The sequence below is a fragment of the Periplaneta americana genome, chromosome 6 (assembly GCF_040183065.1).
Source record: "Periplaneta americana isolate PAMFEO1 chromosome 6, P.americana_PAMFEO1_priV1, whole genome shotgun sequence".
Taxonomy (NCBI): domain Eukaryota; kingdom Metazoa; phylum Arthropoda; class Insecta; order Blattodea; family Blattidae; genus Periplaneta; species Periplaneta americana.
This window is the reverse complement of record NC_091122.1, coordinates 141,171,845-141,186,136: the sequence shown is the minus strand read 5'-3', so window position 1 is coordinate 141,186,136 and position 14,292 is coordinate 141,171,845. Positions and strand designations below refer to the sequence as shown.

At 33.7% G+C, this 14,292-nt stretch overlaps 1 protein-coding gene across 8 annotated transcripts in view; it reads left to right on the top strand.

The window, feature by feature from the left end:
- Positions 1-13,300, top strand: part of U2af50 (U2 small nuclear riboprotein auxiliary factor 50) — a 48,767-nt gene extending 35,467 nt beyond the window's left edge. For all 8 annotated transcript variants that reach the window (XM_069829137.1, XM_069829136.1, XM_069829135.1 and 5 more), the window contains 4 exons: positions 1,622-1,744; positions 5,052-5,210; positions 7,292-7,456; positions 8,180-13,300. In XM_069829137.1, the coding sequence (XP_069685238.1) occupies positions 1,622-1,744; positions 5,052-5,210; positions 7,292-7,456; positions 8,180-8,311 (579 nt within the window). In that variant the 3' untranslated portion in view covers positions 8,312-13,300. The remainder of the gene's footprint in view (positions 1-1,621; positions 1,745-5,051; positions 5,211-7,291; positions 7,457-8,179) is intronic.
- Positions 13,301-14,292: the final 992 nt, after the last annotated feature.

Sequence of the window (14,292 nt, the reverse complement as noted above, 5' to 3'; positions counted from 1 at the left end):
ATGTTTATAAAATCTGTTATAGACGATAACCATGGAACAAACTAAATACCATATTATTGACCTAATACCAGCTCAAAAATTGGTTTGCATCCCTGCCAAAACTAAACTTGCATTATGTAAGTCATTTATACTTTCGGATCACATTAGAGGATATAGTATATGGAATGTTTCAGGAGGAATAGTAATTATTTTAGGAGCTGGTACTATGGACTATTCCGAGTAAAAAGGTTGATGAAAATATGTGTTCAATTTTCATTGGGTGTGGTGATACTGCTGTTGTATGTTAATAGAAAAAAAGCCTTACAAAAGGTATGAAAGAGAGACAGATGACTTCCTGATAGCATTAATTGATTATTTAAATGTTATCAATAACTTTCAACAGTTCTAAGTAATACTTAAAAAAATCCCAACACTTAATGCATTTTTGAACTCTCTTGGCAATAGTATGTGTAACTATTCTTGAAGTTGTCGTGGTGTTTTATGAGGGCAGCATTATTCATAATGTGACGCACCAGTTTATCTCCTGATTACTTTTTCTTTGTTGTCGAGAAAAACAACTTGGTGGCATTGGGAGGGGGAGAAGGGACTTTTTCTCTGTAGACTTTACTTTTTAACCTTCCGTCCATCAATTTGGAATGTATATTTACAAAAACTTTGCATCTGTGTTCTAGTTTATATACAGGGTGTTTCAGTAGGGATAGTATTTTAGGAGGCGATAGTATGGACTGTTTCGAAAGTTACGCATAAAAACCAAAACAAAATATAATTGAGTGTCCAAGAAAAGTGCAGTTGCATCCTTTCAGTTATTCACAGAATATGACTGTTTGTCAAAGCACTTGAACAAAATTGGAATTATTTCTTCACCACTTTGTCCATTGTGCATTGAACAAAACGTATTCGTTATAAATTTGTTTTACTTGTAACTGCTGTGTAATTCTTAATAAGCTTTTCTTTTTTCTTTTTAAATGGTACTGAAAAAGGAGCTGCAATATTTTTTAAAAATTTCATTTTTCATCTAATCTTTGTGACTACCTTGAACTGGATGTAATGATTCGTACTAAATAGAGTGGTGTAAGTAAAAGACCTGTTATGTTTCTTGTAAACGTTCTGTCATCACATTTTCATGAGTTTCTGTATTCAAAACTGTTAACATTACTGTTTGTTACTTTCTCTTGGGCTGTATTGTCTTGGAGTAGAATGAACAGGCATAAGACATTAACATATGCTGAGATGAGACTACAGTTATGAAAATGTGAACTTTCATCATCTTTATACCCATATATTGATTACATTGCATTTGGCTATCCATGAATCTATTTGAAGTATCATGTTTATAAAAAAACATTTCCGAAATTAATGCTTTATTGCAGTATTTGTATGTGTTACATGATACCTACTTCAAACTTCCAGATTGTAGAGAAATTTATAAAAATTATTCGGATTTCAAAAAAAAAAAAAACTTTGTGATAATCATTTAAAAAGTGTATTTTTCTGATGAAAGATAAGAAGCGTGAGAAATTTACTTCATAGATAGCCTGAATTTTGTGAATATACTTTTGTGAATACATATATTTAGTTGCTTAGGTTGCTGTGATGCGAAATTATTTATTTTCTCCTACAGGTGAAAGAGCTTTTGATGTCATTTGGTCAGCTGCGAGCCTTCAACTTGGTGAAAGATTCAGCAACAGGTCTCAGCAAGGGTTATGCCTTCTGCGAGTATGCTGATGTAACAATGACGGATCAGGTGAGATCAGTTTTTCATGTTTTTAGAAAATATATGGTTTTTCTTGTTCATGTTTTAAAGGATAATCATTTGATTTGGAAAGAGTGAGAGCATTGACATTTCAAAACTTAATTCCCAAAGATGAAATCCAAAAGAATTCAATACAGTCTCTCACAAAGTACTGGATGGTTTTGGGTTGTGGAGATGGACGTTTAACAGATATGCAAATCTGGCTTTCAGGTAAAGCTCCCTGTGAAGCAGAAATTATTCTGTATTCAAAACTGTTAACATTACTGTTTGTTACTTTCTCTTGGATTACTCTTTTCAACTTACTTTTTAAGTTGAACATTTAAAACCTACTGCCTCCTAATACTTCGCAGGGCATTTAAGGCTGGTTGTATAAAAACAGATGACTGGAGATTAAACTGAAGTCCTTAAAAGCGGGAATTAATTGCGTTATTCTTATGGTAATTTGGCTGGGACTTAACAGATTTATTTATTTATTTATTTAATGAATGCAGAGGTAATTGATAAATGTCAAAGACAATTGAGGGGGTTGGGTGCATTAAGGCACTTCTCTCAAAGCAAGTTTTGAGAAAATTGATGTTGAAAATTCAAACCATAATAATGTTACCTATGCACGCCTTTACATTTTTGGTACTCCTGACCTCTATGATCACAGTACTGAACTACAACTTGGTGATCATATGCATAACAGATCAGAGAACACAATAAAGCGTTTTACTCAAAAAGGGCATATCCTCTAAAATGTCCTTCTTGCACCCAGCCCCTCAATTGAGGACCATTTTTGCAAAACTTGCTAACTTAAAAAAACTAAATTTTACAGGAGAGACAAAACACTATAGTAAGCAAGTTTTGCTGTAACTCTCACCTGTAGCAGAAAGCAAGTTTTGAAAAACCGATCACACTTTGACACATTACATTGAAGAGAAATAACCCAATTTTACTAAGATGCCTTGAACATCATGTAGAGCCCTGCCTTATGTTAACAAATCCATCAAAATCTCAATTTTGCAAATTTTGCAATTAGCAAGTTTTGTAAACAGTCCTCAATTGCAAGAATACAACTCAAAAGTAAATAGTTTAGAAATTCATAATTTTTTTCTGGCCTCCCAGTATCTGTCCACAAGACTGCTAGCTGAGAGTGATGAGCAAAGGACTTAACAGATTATTCCTTAAACACGGGAGAAAAGTGCATCTGTGGTCAGTAACATAGCAGAAATGTTTCTTAAATAATTTTCTTGCTTGTTGTAAGGCTTTTAACCACAGAATATGTATAATGCAGGGACACTGTTCTTTTGGGTGGGAGTCTAGCACTGATAGGAGAGGCCTGCAAAGAGGAAGAGCCAAGTAGATATTGGTTGTGGTTGTGGTGAGGAAGTCACTACAAACGTTTCTGTCAAAAATGTTAAAAACAGTATGCCAAGATGCCAGTTAAGTGTCACATAATCAAAAGAAGTCTATTGACCACAGATTTTTTTCACCACTGAATGCTTCCATGAGTTCATATGCAGAAATATTTAGTTGTTTAGAGCCTAAGTAGATAATTATGCTGCTAATCTAAAATATACGTCAGTTTACAAAATTATTAATTATCTGGTGAACTGCACGAGCATGTTACAACTACTTGATTTGAAAAAAAAAAAATTGAAATTCTTTCTGTACAGAAAGTGCTTTGTATAAACATTTGCTTTTTAATATATTTGTTTTGTTATATTCATTTTCACTTTCATTTGCTGCTAAGAACATTAAAAAGAAAATAGACATTTTAAGTAGCCCGTATCACAGTTGTGAATTACAAGTTTGACTGTGTACACACCCTTCATGTACAGTAGTGGCAAAAAAAAAACTGGATCGACCCTTGTAGCTGATTTCAGAGCCTTGTTCATTCAGAGCACAATAGACTGGTAACCAAGACTTTCGTGGTTCGAATCCTGCCTGAGAAGGAAACTTTTTTTTTGTTCCTTATTCAGATTTATTCCCAATACTTTTAGATTGCACCGATATTTTACTACTTAATTAACTTATTATTCCCAGAACATGAATTTTACCAGCAGTCGAAAAGTATTGGGAATAAATTTGAATAAGGAACAAAAAAAAGTTTTCTTCCCAGGCAGGATTCGAACCACAAAAGTCTTAGTTACCAGTCTATCGTGCTCTGGAGTGAACAAGGCTCTGAAATCAGCTACAAGGGTCGGTCTGTTTTTTTTTTTTTTTTTTTTTTTTTTTTTTGCCCACTACTATACAGATTTGTGGCTTTGTAGTAGATGATGACAAATGAGATATATTTCAATAAGAATGGGATCAGTTTGGGACTATGAAGGATACCGAATTCGATAATTATTCAGTAGATATACAAATGTGGCATTTCCACCACAGACTAGCTGTACAGTGACTGAAGGGGAAGTTGCGGTAATGAAGATGAGTACAAACTTCTTCTGAGGTGTATGAAGTGTGTGCAAAAGCGAATAACATTAGGATGCAATGAAAATGAAAAGAGCTGTTTTCAGCCTGACATTAAGTTTCAACAAAGAAAAAAAAGAGAAAGTATTGTGAAGCTGCAAAAAATGGATTTTGAAATATACACGTTTTCAATATCCCTGATAAACTGCTTTTGAACTTAGCTAATCATTTCTCTACAGTGATTTCTCCTGAACTGTTACATAGATTTTGTTCACATTGGGTATCTACGAGTCCATTTAAAGCCTTGGTTTTTCTGAACTGAATCCTGCATCGGTTAAGGCTTAACAGAGAACACTGTAGACGAAGTGTGACTTGTACTAACAGATTAGTGGGTCTGGATTTGAAAAAATAACAGAAAATAGCAGTTTACTCGAAATTGACTCCTTTATATTCCCATAAGATAAAATAATCAATGAAATGGTATTGGCAGTATGTCCCATATCTTTATGTTTAGATGAATGTAAGTAATATTACAAAGTTACCCCTCTAATCAAAAGCTTTAGACAAATAATTGAGGGGCATTTAAGATTATAAAGGAATTTGTATGGTACTGTTTTTAGTTCTGTAACGAAGTTTATTTTTTAATTAAGGTGCTGCTGCATCTGTTTTCTCACACGTAATTTTTATTCTTCTTTCCTTTCAAAAGCAATGGTCTAAGATCCTACATATTGCATAATCCGAATATTTTCAACAAGAGACATTTTAACTGAACTGAATAACAATAACAAAATGTGTCATTGGCACATTTTCATTTTTCATGTGGCATGAAGTGAATTTCTTGTATCTCAGTACATTTCATATTTATTATGATTCCCCTTTAATTGCTTTGTGCTTGTTTGAGCAGGCAATAGCAGGTCTAAATGGAATGCAGCTTGGAGATAAAAAATTGATTGTGCAGCGGGCAAGTGTTGGAGCAAAGAATGCTCAGATTGGACAGCAAGCACCTGTTCAGATTCAGGTTCCGGGTCTGACAATGGTAGGAGGCGCTGGTCCAGCAACTGAGGTAAGGGCTTAATTTTTTCTAAATGTTAGTATTTTCCATATATTTATTATATGTTTTTGAAACATAACGTTTTTGGAAAAAGACAGGAATATTTAGGTAATAGAATAATGTGATTTCACAATAACTTTTTAATTAAAATTTAAAAAGATTGACATGCTGAACTCGAGATTAGTAAATGAAGGCTGAATGGAAACTATAGCCTAAGCCATGTGCTGGCGGCAGTGCAGTGTTGCCACGCGTTGTGTAAGATGTGAAGATACGAGACAGCAGATACTTACTTGGGACAAGGACAGAAACTATTCACTGCATTCAGAAACGGCGGTTTGGGCAACATTTTTCATCCTTGTGTGTTAATGTTTAGTTACTCTTACTGAAATTATTTACTTAACCCTTAAGTCGTTGCGCGGGGTGTTGTGAACACCACAGTCTGATATTACGGAGCTCATAGCTATATATTGAGTAAGACTGTACTTCTGAAACTTTCAGTACCTTTATTGGAATTGGTAAGGCAACAATAACTGTAAACATTTTTGAAATCGGAATTCGCATACTCGAGATGATAATGGTTTAAGTGGGTGGGGGGTGGTTAAGCACGACTGCTTAAGGGTTAAAAATCAGTAGATCTTCGAGTCCCTAATATGCGGAATAAAGTGATATAAAATATATGTGTAGAAATTTAGTGTACTTGTTAATGAGAGAGAAACGGTGGTCTATCCTGATTCAGCTATTTTATCCAAACCGTAATAATGAGTCCTGAATTTTATTGTTGAAATGATGATCGAAAGAATATTTACTACAGGTAATATGATTTCTAAGAAACTTAATTTTTAATCATTAAAAATAATGGCAGAAATAAATATTGTATAAGTATATATTTATTTATTGGTAGGGTACAGTGCACCAGAAATGTCTCAAAGGAAAACTGCAAACAGAGCACCAGTAAGGATCTCTAGATACATGTACAGTTCCACTATTTTCGTATCGAGAATACCAGCCCACACATTTATACTCCATCACATTGGTGTCCTCTCTCATGTGTGGCATGTGGATTTTCGTGGTCCCACATGTGACTGTTGTGGGAATTGAACACCCCGTCACGAGTGAAGAGAGCTTCGTCAGTTCACATAACACAATCTAGATACAGCGGTTCTTTCTGCAGCGTCATTAACCACCAACAGAAATTGGACTCTCTCCTCAAGTTGCGATGTGTTAAAATAGCACTTGACCAGCGTAGGCAGAATGAACTGGGATCACATGGCTTGTTGTTCTCATCCAGTCATCCAAACTCTGAACACCTCACAGGTGCCGTTTCTCTGGATATCTCAGCATACTCCTGAATGGCAGAGGCGGCCGGGTAGCTCAGTTGGTAGAGCAGCTGGCTACGGACTGGAAGGTCCGGGGTTCGATCCCAGGTGGTGACAGGATTTTTTTTCGTTGCCAAACTTTCAAAACGGCCCCGAGGTTCACTCAGCCTCCTACAAAATTGAGTACCTGGTCTTTCCCGGGGGTAAAAGGCGGTCAGAGCGTGGTGCCGACCACACCACCTCATTCTAGTGCCGAGGTCATGGAAAGCATGGGGCTCTACCTCCATGCCCCCCCCAAGTGCCTTCATGGCATGTTATGGGGATACCTTTACTCCTGAATGGCAGTGTTGAAGTTATGTCATGTCCTCAAGATGACGTACATGTCGTAGTAGTCCCATAAACTGTATGCATCCATTCTTACCATAGGTACAGTCTTAAAATGAGGGAACTTATCGATAATCTGTTGCAAGCATTTCTGGTTCGCATAGTTTGGAGCACAGTTCTGGAACATTTGTTTCCAGGACTTAAACTGACTTGAGTACAAATGAAACTAGCCATTATGTGTAGAAAGGAGGGGAACAATCAAAGCGCAAATTAAGTTTGCATGTAAATACTTATCTTTCATATGACTTGAACACTAAAACGTTAAAGTGCCCAATTTAACCAAGATCATAAATGTAGGGATAGAGTATTCACATCTTGGTGAGTTTGCTCGGTCAATTTTACATATTAAAAAATGACAGTGTTGAGTGAGCACCATCACTTATGTTCTTGCAGGTGTTATGTCTTTTGAATATGGTGACACCTGAAGAACTGCGGGATGAGGAAGAGTATGAAGACATCCTGGAGGACATAAAGGAAGAGTGTAACAAATATGGAGTTGTTCGATCTGTTGAAATCCCTAGACCAATTGAGGGTGTTGATGTGCCTGGTTGTGGGAAAGTAAGTTATTGTTACCTATTATTATTATTATTATTATTATTATTATTACTACTAGCAATATTAACATTATTTATCTTCAAAACCCAACAATGCTTTAAAAATAAGCATTTTATTGTTTTGATTGGTTTTATTTACTTAAAGGCGAGATAAAAAATTTTTATCAGTTGTCTGCAGTCTTTTCAATTGGATGTTTGTAACAAAAATCCCACTTAATGTAAAGGAACGATTCTGTTGCTGCCTTTTTTGCAAGATATGGAAAAGACAAGTGGAAGAAATGTGTTGATCACGTTAAAAATAACACAGAACAATATTTTTGTAGTGCTAATGTATTAGGCAGTGAAACTGACAGAATAATTTCGTTAGAAGTTTAATTGATAGCAGTGATGCATCAGATGACTTGTCAATCAGTGTGACAATGGTTCAGATTAATGGAGATAAACTCCGCCTCCAGCGCAGTGGTAAGGTTTAGTATCCTCCTACAGCAGAGTTTTGGCAGTTAATCTATAGTAATTTACCTTCTTGCAGACTGTTGTATAATTTATAAAAGTGTACTACATATGTTTAATTATTAAATTTAGTCAATAGAAAATTGTATCAAATAATAGATTGTAGCATTTAATCTCTTGAGCATAAGAAATTTCATTAAGAAATTATTGACTTCAGTGAGTTTGAAGGACAATAAATTTTATTTGACCAGTTACTAATGTGTTCTTTTTTCTTCAGGTTTTTGTGGAGTTCAATTCCATTATTGATTGCCAGAAAGCACAACAGTCTCTGACAGGCAGAAAATTCAATAACCGTGTGGTTGTTACTTCATACTTTGATCCAGATAAATACCACAGACGAGAGTTCTAGATACTACGAGAAATACATGGAAGCCATAAACATTTGAAATTGATAGTGGCTGTGGGACGCATTTTAAGATACGAGAGAAGAATGATATGTATTTCACATTCTTGCACTGCATGTGTTTGAATGATGGTTTGTGCTGTAAAATATATTGAATATAACATATGGACCTTGTGATTGTAAGTACTCATGTTTTAACATAGTTCGATCAGCAGTTGCTTCAGAGGTTAATATGCCTGGAGTGGTCGTGAACAATTACAGGAATAATGCAAAAATTGATGTAATTTATTTCTTTATTTCTGTCTTGTTAACTCTTCTGTACCATTGCATTATCATTTTATATGATATATTCTCTTGTGTGATATGAAATATTTTTTTTACCCCTATGCTACAGCTAGGACAATCTCTGACAGTCCTAAATGGTACCTAAATGCACTTTAATCTTGAAACAATACAGGAAGAACAAGTTTGTTGGGGCAAGTGGCATACATGCAAATGTTTCAGTGACTGTTAGTAACACCCTCTATCTGATAGCATTGCTAATCATTCTTTTATATTGAATTGTACGTAAGTATAGTTAAAGATTTGAAATGGAAGCCAATGTAAGATATTTTTTAATATCTTGTATTTCCACCATTTTCAAAGCTTTTGTGAATTTAGGAACTATTGTCATAATTCATCCTAGTTTCTTGTTTTTGCCTAACAATTGCCTGGGAATATATTAAGAGAAAGAGTCTGAAGGGAGTGTATAAATCTATATGAGTGCATGGAAGTAGGTTTGAAAGTTCATACTTAATACCTCCATTTTTGTGGCTCTCATTTAGACTGGGAAATGTGATTTATTTGGAAAACATTTGAATCAGGTTGGTGAAATGTTCTGAAACACTGTCAATACACAGCCCGTACAAAAAGATTACCAACTACTACTGACACTGTCTGTTCAAAAATGTTCCATTTTCTTCTCTTTTTTTTTTTTTAATTACATTACATAATAAGTAATCCTGTACTGCCTCTATTTATAAATATGTCATTGCAACGTGATTTAATTAAATATGTGGCTAAAAGAAGGTCATCAAACATGAATTATTTTTCTTTCAGAGTGTACGAAAATAAAAATCATCATTCTACTTTAATTGGTAAGAAATTATAGATTTTATAGGTGCTAATTGTGCTTGTAATATTATTAAAGTGTATGTATGTGTTACATGAATGTGAATCTATGAAGTGCGACTCAAAATACCTTATTAACTTGTTTATTAATATCAAACTACCGTAATTTAAAGCTTACCTTTAACTCTTCAGGATTTTCAACTTAATCGAAGCCATTAGACTCCATATCTCAAAACATCAGTGACTTGTATGTTTCATATCACCCAGACTATTACATACACTCTGCAAACATAGCATTTCGAAACATTGACTCTTCTTCTTTTATGGCACTATGGTCCTTTCAGTATAACCTTAGCCTCCCTAATAACAGCTTTCCAACCGAAGTAATCCTGTGCTTTCAATCTCCATCTTTTAACCCTAATTTCCTTTATGTTATTTTGGACATCATCAAACCAGTGTAATATAGGCCTTTCAGCTTTTTTCCTTGCAACATTGACTTACTAAAAATTACTGCTTTCGTTTTTGTCTTTGGCATACTGATGTTTTTCTTATACATAATGGAGTAGCATAATTTATTTTTCACTTCTAGTTATTTCTTTTATTTAATTGTTTCCCTGTCTTGATTGTTCTTTGATCACACATTCATAATACTTGCATAATTGGGTATCAATGGGAAAGGAAACTAAACTATTTCCATCACCTTTCCAAACTGTAGCATGTCATGATTAACATGTGATGTCAGCTACTATTTCTAACTTCATAATAGCATTATCAGTTTTATTGCAAATACAGTGTGTAATTATTCGAAAATACAAGTATAATACATATTAGTGTTCATATTTGAACTATCTTGACTTACCTAACATCATTATTATTATTTTATTTATTTTTATTTTTTTTATTATTATAAAATAGGATGTAATGCAAATAATTTTCCAATAATCAGAAAGTTTAAATTAGGTGTTCTTTCCCCAATCAAGTAACTGCTGTATTTATAATTTTTACTGATAAAAAGTGCTGTGGGAGATATTTATAGTGTAGATTTTATTTTGTAATTACAGTCTACTCCCAATAATTTGCTCGAACTTTAGTGAAATATCGAAAGTCGCGAATTATTCACAACATTTTTTATTATTTAAAGTCCAGTAAAAGTTACTCTGTCATGTTTAATTACTAAAATACACTTCAAAATCAAGTGCAAAATGTGAAATGGTGTAAAGCATTATACAGTAGCTACTGCAGTGGATTGGAATCTTATAACAAGAAACACATGTTTTATAGAATATAAGACACTTCAGTTTAACAGAATAATCTGTCATATTATTTGTTTCTTAGAGGATTGTTCACTTTTTCTGATTTTAGATAGCAAATTTCTTAAGAAAAGAATATCTGGAAATGAATTTTCCATTTATGACAAACACATGTCTGAAGCGATACTAGCTTGGGTGTATGCAACTTTAATAAATTAGTTTCTTCATTCTTGCATTCTTCATCATCTGCATCATCCTTTCCACTGTCATTTCGTATGATATCGTTCTTACTTTCTTGTCTGTATCCTTGATCTTCCTTAACTTCTAACCATTTGAGAGGAGGTGGAGAGTGTAAATAGAGTAAAAACGGAAATGATGTTACTTCGCCCCCCCCCCTCCTCCCAAAAGAAGAATCGCGAATTATCGGGAGTTGACTGTATATAATCTTTGTTACGTGATGACGTTTGTGTATTATTTCTGATGAATAATACATAGTCTTGAATTAGCATAAATTCTGACTTAATTAGAAAATGGCAAAAGAAAATACCTGTCGCAAAACTATTTTAAAAATCTAATATTGTGATGAATGAGACATATAATTTTCTTACAGTCAGAGTTTGTGACCTTTTATTTACTTGAAATCTGAAAAACGGGTACTGTTGTTTTGAATATGCGTACATACGTTTAAAATGTGTTTACTCATTTATACATATAAAATTCCATCCATTTCCTTTGGTACTTATCTTAGAATGTTTGCAGTAAAAATGTCATAAATAAGTTTGTGATATCTATTGTAATATCACGACATGCTGCAATTTTGGCATTGTAGTGCTTTTTTCTTTCATTTGCTTCTAATAATGTTCATATTGATCTTTTCTACATAATTTATTTCTACTAAATACATGGTCAAGTTTATAATGAAGATGCTCCATTTGTACCAACCAGATTGACTTACTCACGCTTCTTCAGGGGCACTGATGGTGTGAAGAGAACAATTGTGGTACTTACTGGAATACTGTCTAGATTGAGAACAAAACATCATTAATGAAATTTATTTATGAAGCTTCAGTGTACATGCCATTGTTCTTTTCTGCGTGAATATACTGTATTTATTTATGTACAAGTCACATGCATATGAAATTTCGAGATAATTGCGGCTTTAGATTAACTCTAATGAACAATAAACAGCCCACAGTGTTCTTTACCACAGTAAAAAGTTGAAGATACACTTGGAATAAATACTGCATATTCTGTGGTTGTACTATTTGCACCAGATACATATGATTTGGTCCGTACTTTTCCCACTTTCATTATGTTATGTAAATGTGAAACATACTAGATCGCAGTTCCTATGGTAGAGTCTTCATTAGGAATAAATATAGAAATAAATTTGCTGAGACACAGAATAAGTTTTCGAACTTGTTTAGGCAGTTTTTCCAGTTCAGTGAAGTGTCTGTCTGTTGTACTCTGACTCTAGTTACAGAATATGGAATATTTAAATACATTTGAAATGTAGGAAAAACAATTAGTGTTGAAATGGACAGTGTTCTGCTAAATATTCCCAACAAAACACTATCTGAATATTATTTATTATTATTTCTAAATATTAATTTGTTTCAAAAAATGTTAAAGGTGAAAATATACCTATTTTTCTGGTTTCAGACCAAATTAAAATTGCTAAAACAATTGCAATCTCTTTCCAAGAATATACATAAGACATTCCTTCATTATTGTTAGAAGCGAAATACAGTCTCTTTTCAGCTATTATGTTGTGGTGGAGGAATTTATGGCATCCATTATCTCCCGAATTTTACTTTTTCTGTAATTTTGCTTTACTTTTATTGGATGCAAAGTTGTGTTAGCTCACTTGGTAGAGGGAATAACTGTTGACTATAAGGTTGTGAGTATGAACTTCAACGGAAAGAAGGGAATTTTCTCTTCACCGTAATTTACAGCGTGGGTCTTGGAAGATCCAATCTCTATAAAGAGTAGGAGAATTATTTCTTAGGAGGTTAAATAGAGGTCAGAGCATGATGCTGTCCACATACCTCTTCCTAGTGCTGTTGCCGAGAAAGAACACATTCATATTCAACATTGCTGTTACAGCAAAACTAATATTGTTACTAGAAATATCTGTTGAATTATTTCCATACATAGCGTATAATAATCCGAGCTAGTAATACTTAATGGAGCATAGCTGCTTTTGTATAGTTTTATCACCTTGTACTTTAATTAAATTAGTTATTTAAACACATTCTCTGTAACTCACATTCTTCTCTTTGCATATCTGATTTAAATAATTCTCCCTACTCTCTTTTCTCCCTTGTTTCCTCCTTCACAGTCTCTTTCTTCCCCCCCCTCTTTGTAGTGAAAAAGTTGTCTACTGGTATTTATTCATTTGAGACTGCTTATCTTGACATGATGACAGTGGTGGAAGGTAAAAACTTTAACTATTTAGTGATGGAAGAGGTTTAACATAATTGTGAGTATGAGCATAATGTTTAAAACATAATTCAAAAGATGTTTTTAATATTATGATTTTGCAATTAGTATATGTTAATGTACTAGTGATGTTAACTTAAAGTATGAAGTTGAATTATGGAAATAAAGGTTGAATTCCATGTAATTAAGCAAATTTTCTACATCAGTGATTTAAAAAGCAGTGAAGAAAGTTTCGGATTTGATAACTAAATTCTCATTGCTAATAATTTGCATATATTTGTAAATAAAGGACGGTTTATATAATACCTAATATTCCCAACTTCCTTCTTCCTTTTTACTGTACTTGTGATTAAGCATTATTCATTAGATATGTCTAACTTTATTTATTTATATTTTGGTTTATAAGTGTCTACAAAGATTTATTGGGAGGACTAGTGTGTTGGAGTCTCAATACAAGTACTGCTACATAGCAAAAGTCTTTTAAGCAGTGAAGTCAGTGAACTCTTAAACAATATTACTACAGTCTTTACAAAATTAGAAAGGTATTGTGAGTTCAGCGACTTAAAGGAATCACCATGGTAATCACTTAAATCAACCAACCAGAGTCCATGCTGGCAGATCAGCATGACGTTTCATAGCTAGCACGTGGTAGCCAGCTGTTTTGTTCGGAAGAGGTTGATCTTTGTTACTGAGTTAGTGATCAGTGTTCTGTCACGACTATTGTTTTCGTAGTTATTCTGGCGACGTGTATTTTCATACTACCGACTACGTTAAAAAAGATGCAGATTTTGCTATGAGGTGCAGACTCTTCCACTGCAATATTTCTTCTTAGCACACTATCGTAAAGAATTTAGGTTTTAAATATAAAAAAATTAATGTCGGCAAGGTGTTAATGGAGAAAACTGACACTATCTTCGATATTTCTCATCATTCCTTGTGGTTCTGTAAAATGTTTTACTTAAATATACCTCGGAAAGTCAATATATTGTTTGAGTGAATTTTTAAAATCATGTCCATATTTTGAGTAATGTAACTTCATTTAGCGTCATGAATGCGAAGGAATTAATTTATTATTCACCTTGTAGGGTCGTCATAAATAGGATCACCACCATCTTTCGCCATATTTAAGTCATCGGGATAAAATCTATCTATCTTCGTAGTGTATCCAGCTATTTGCTGACAACA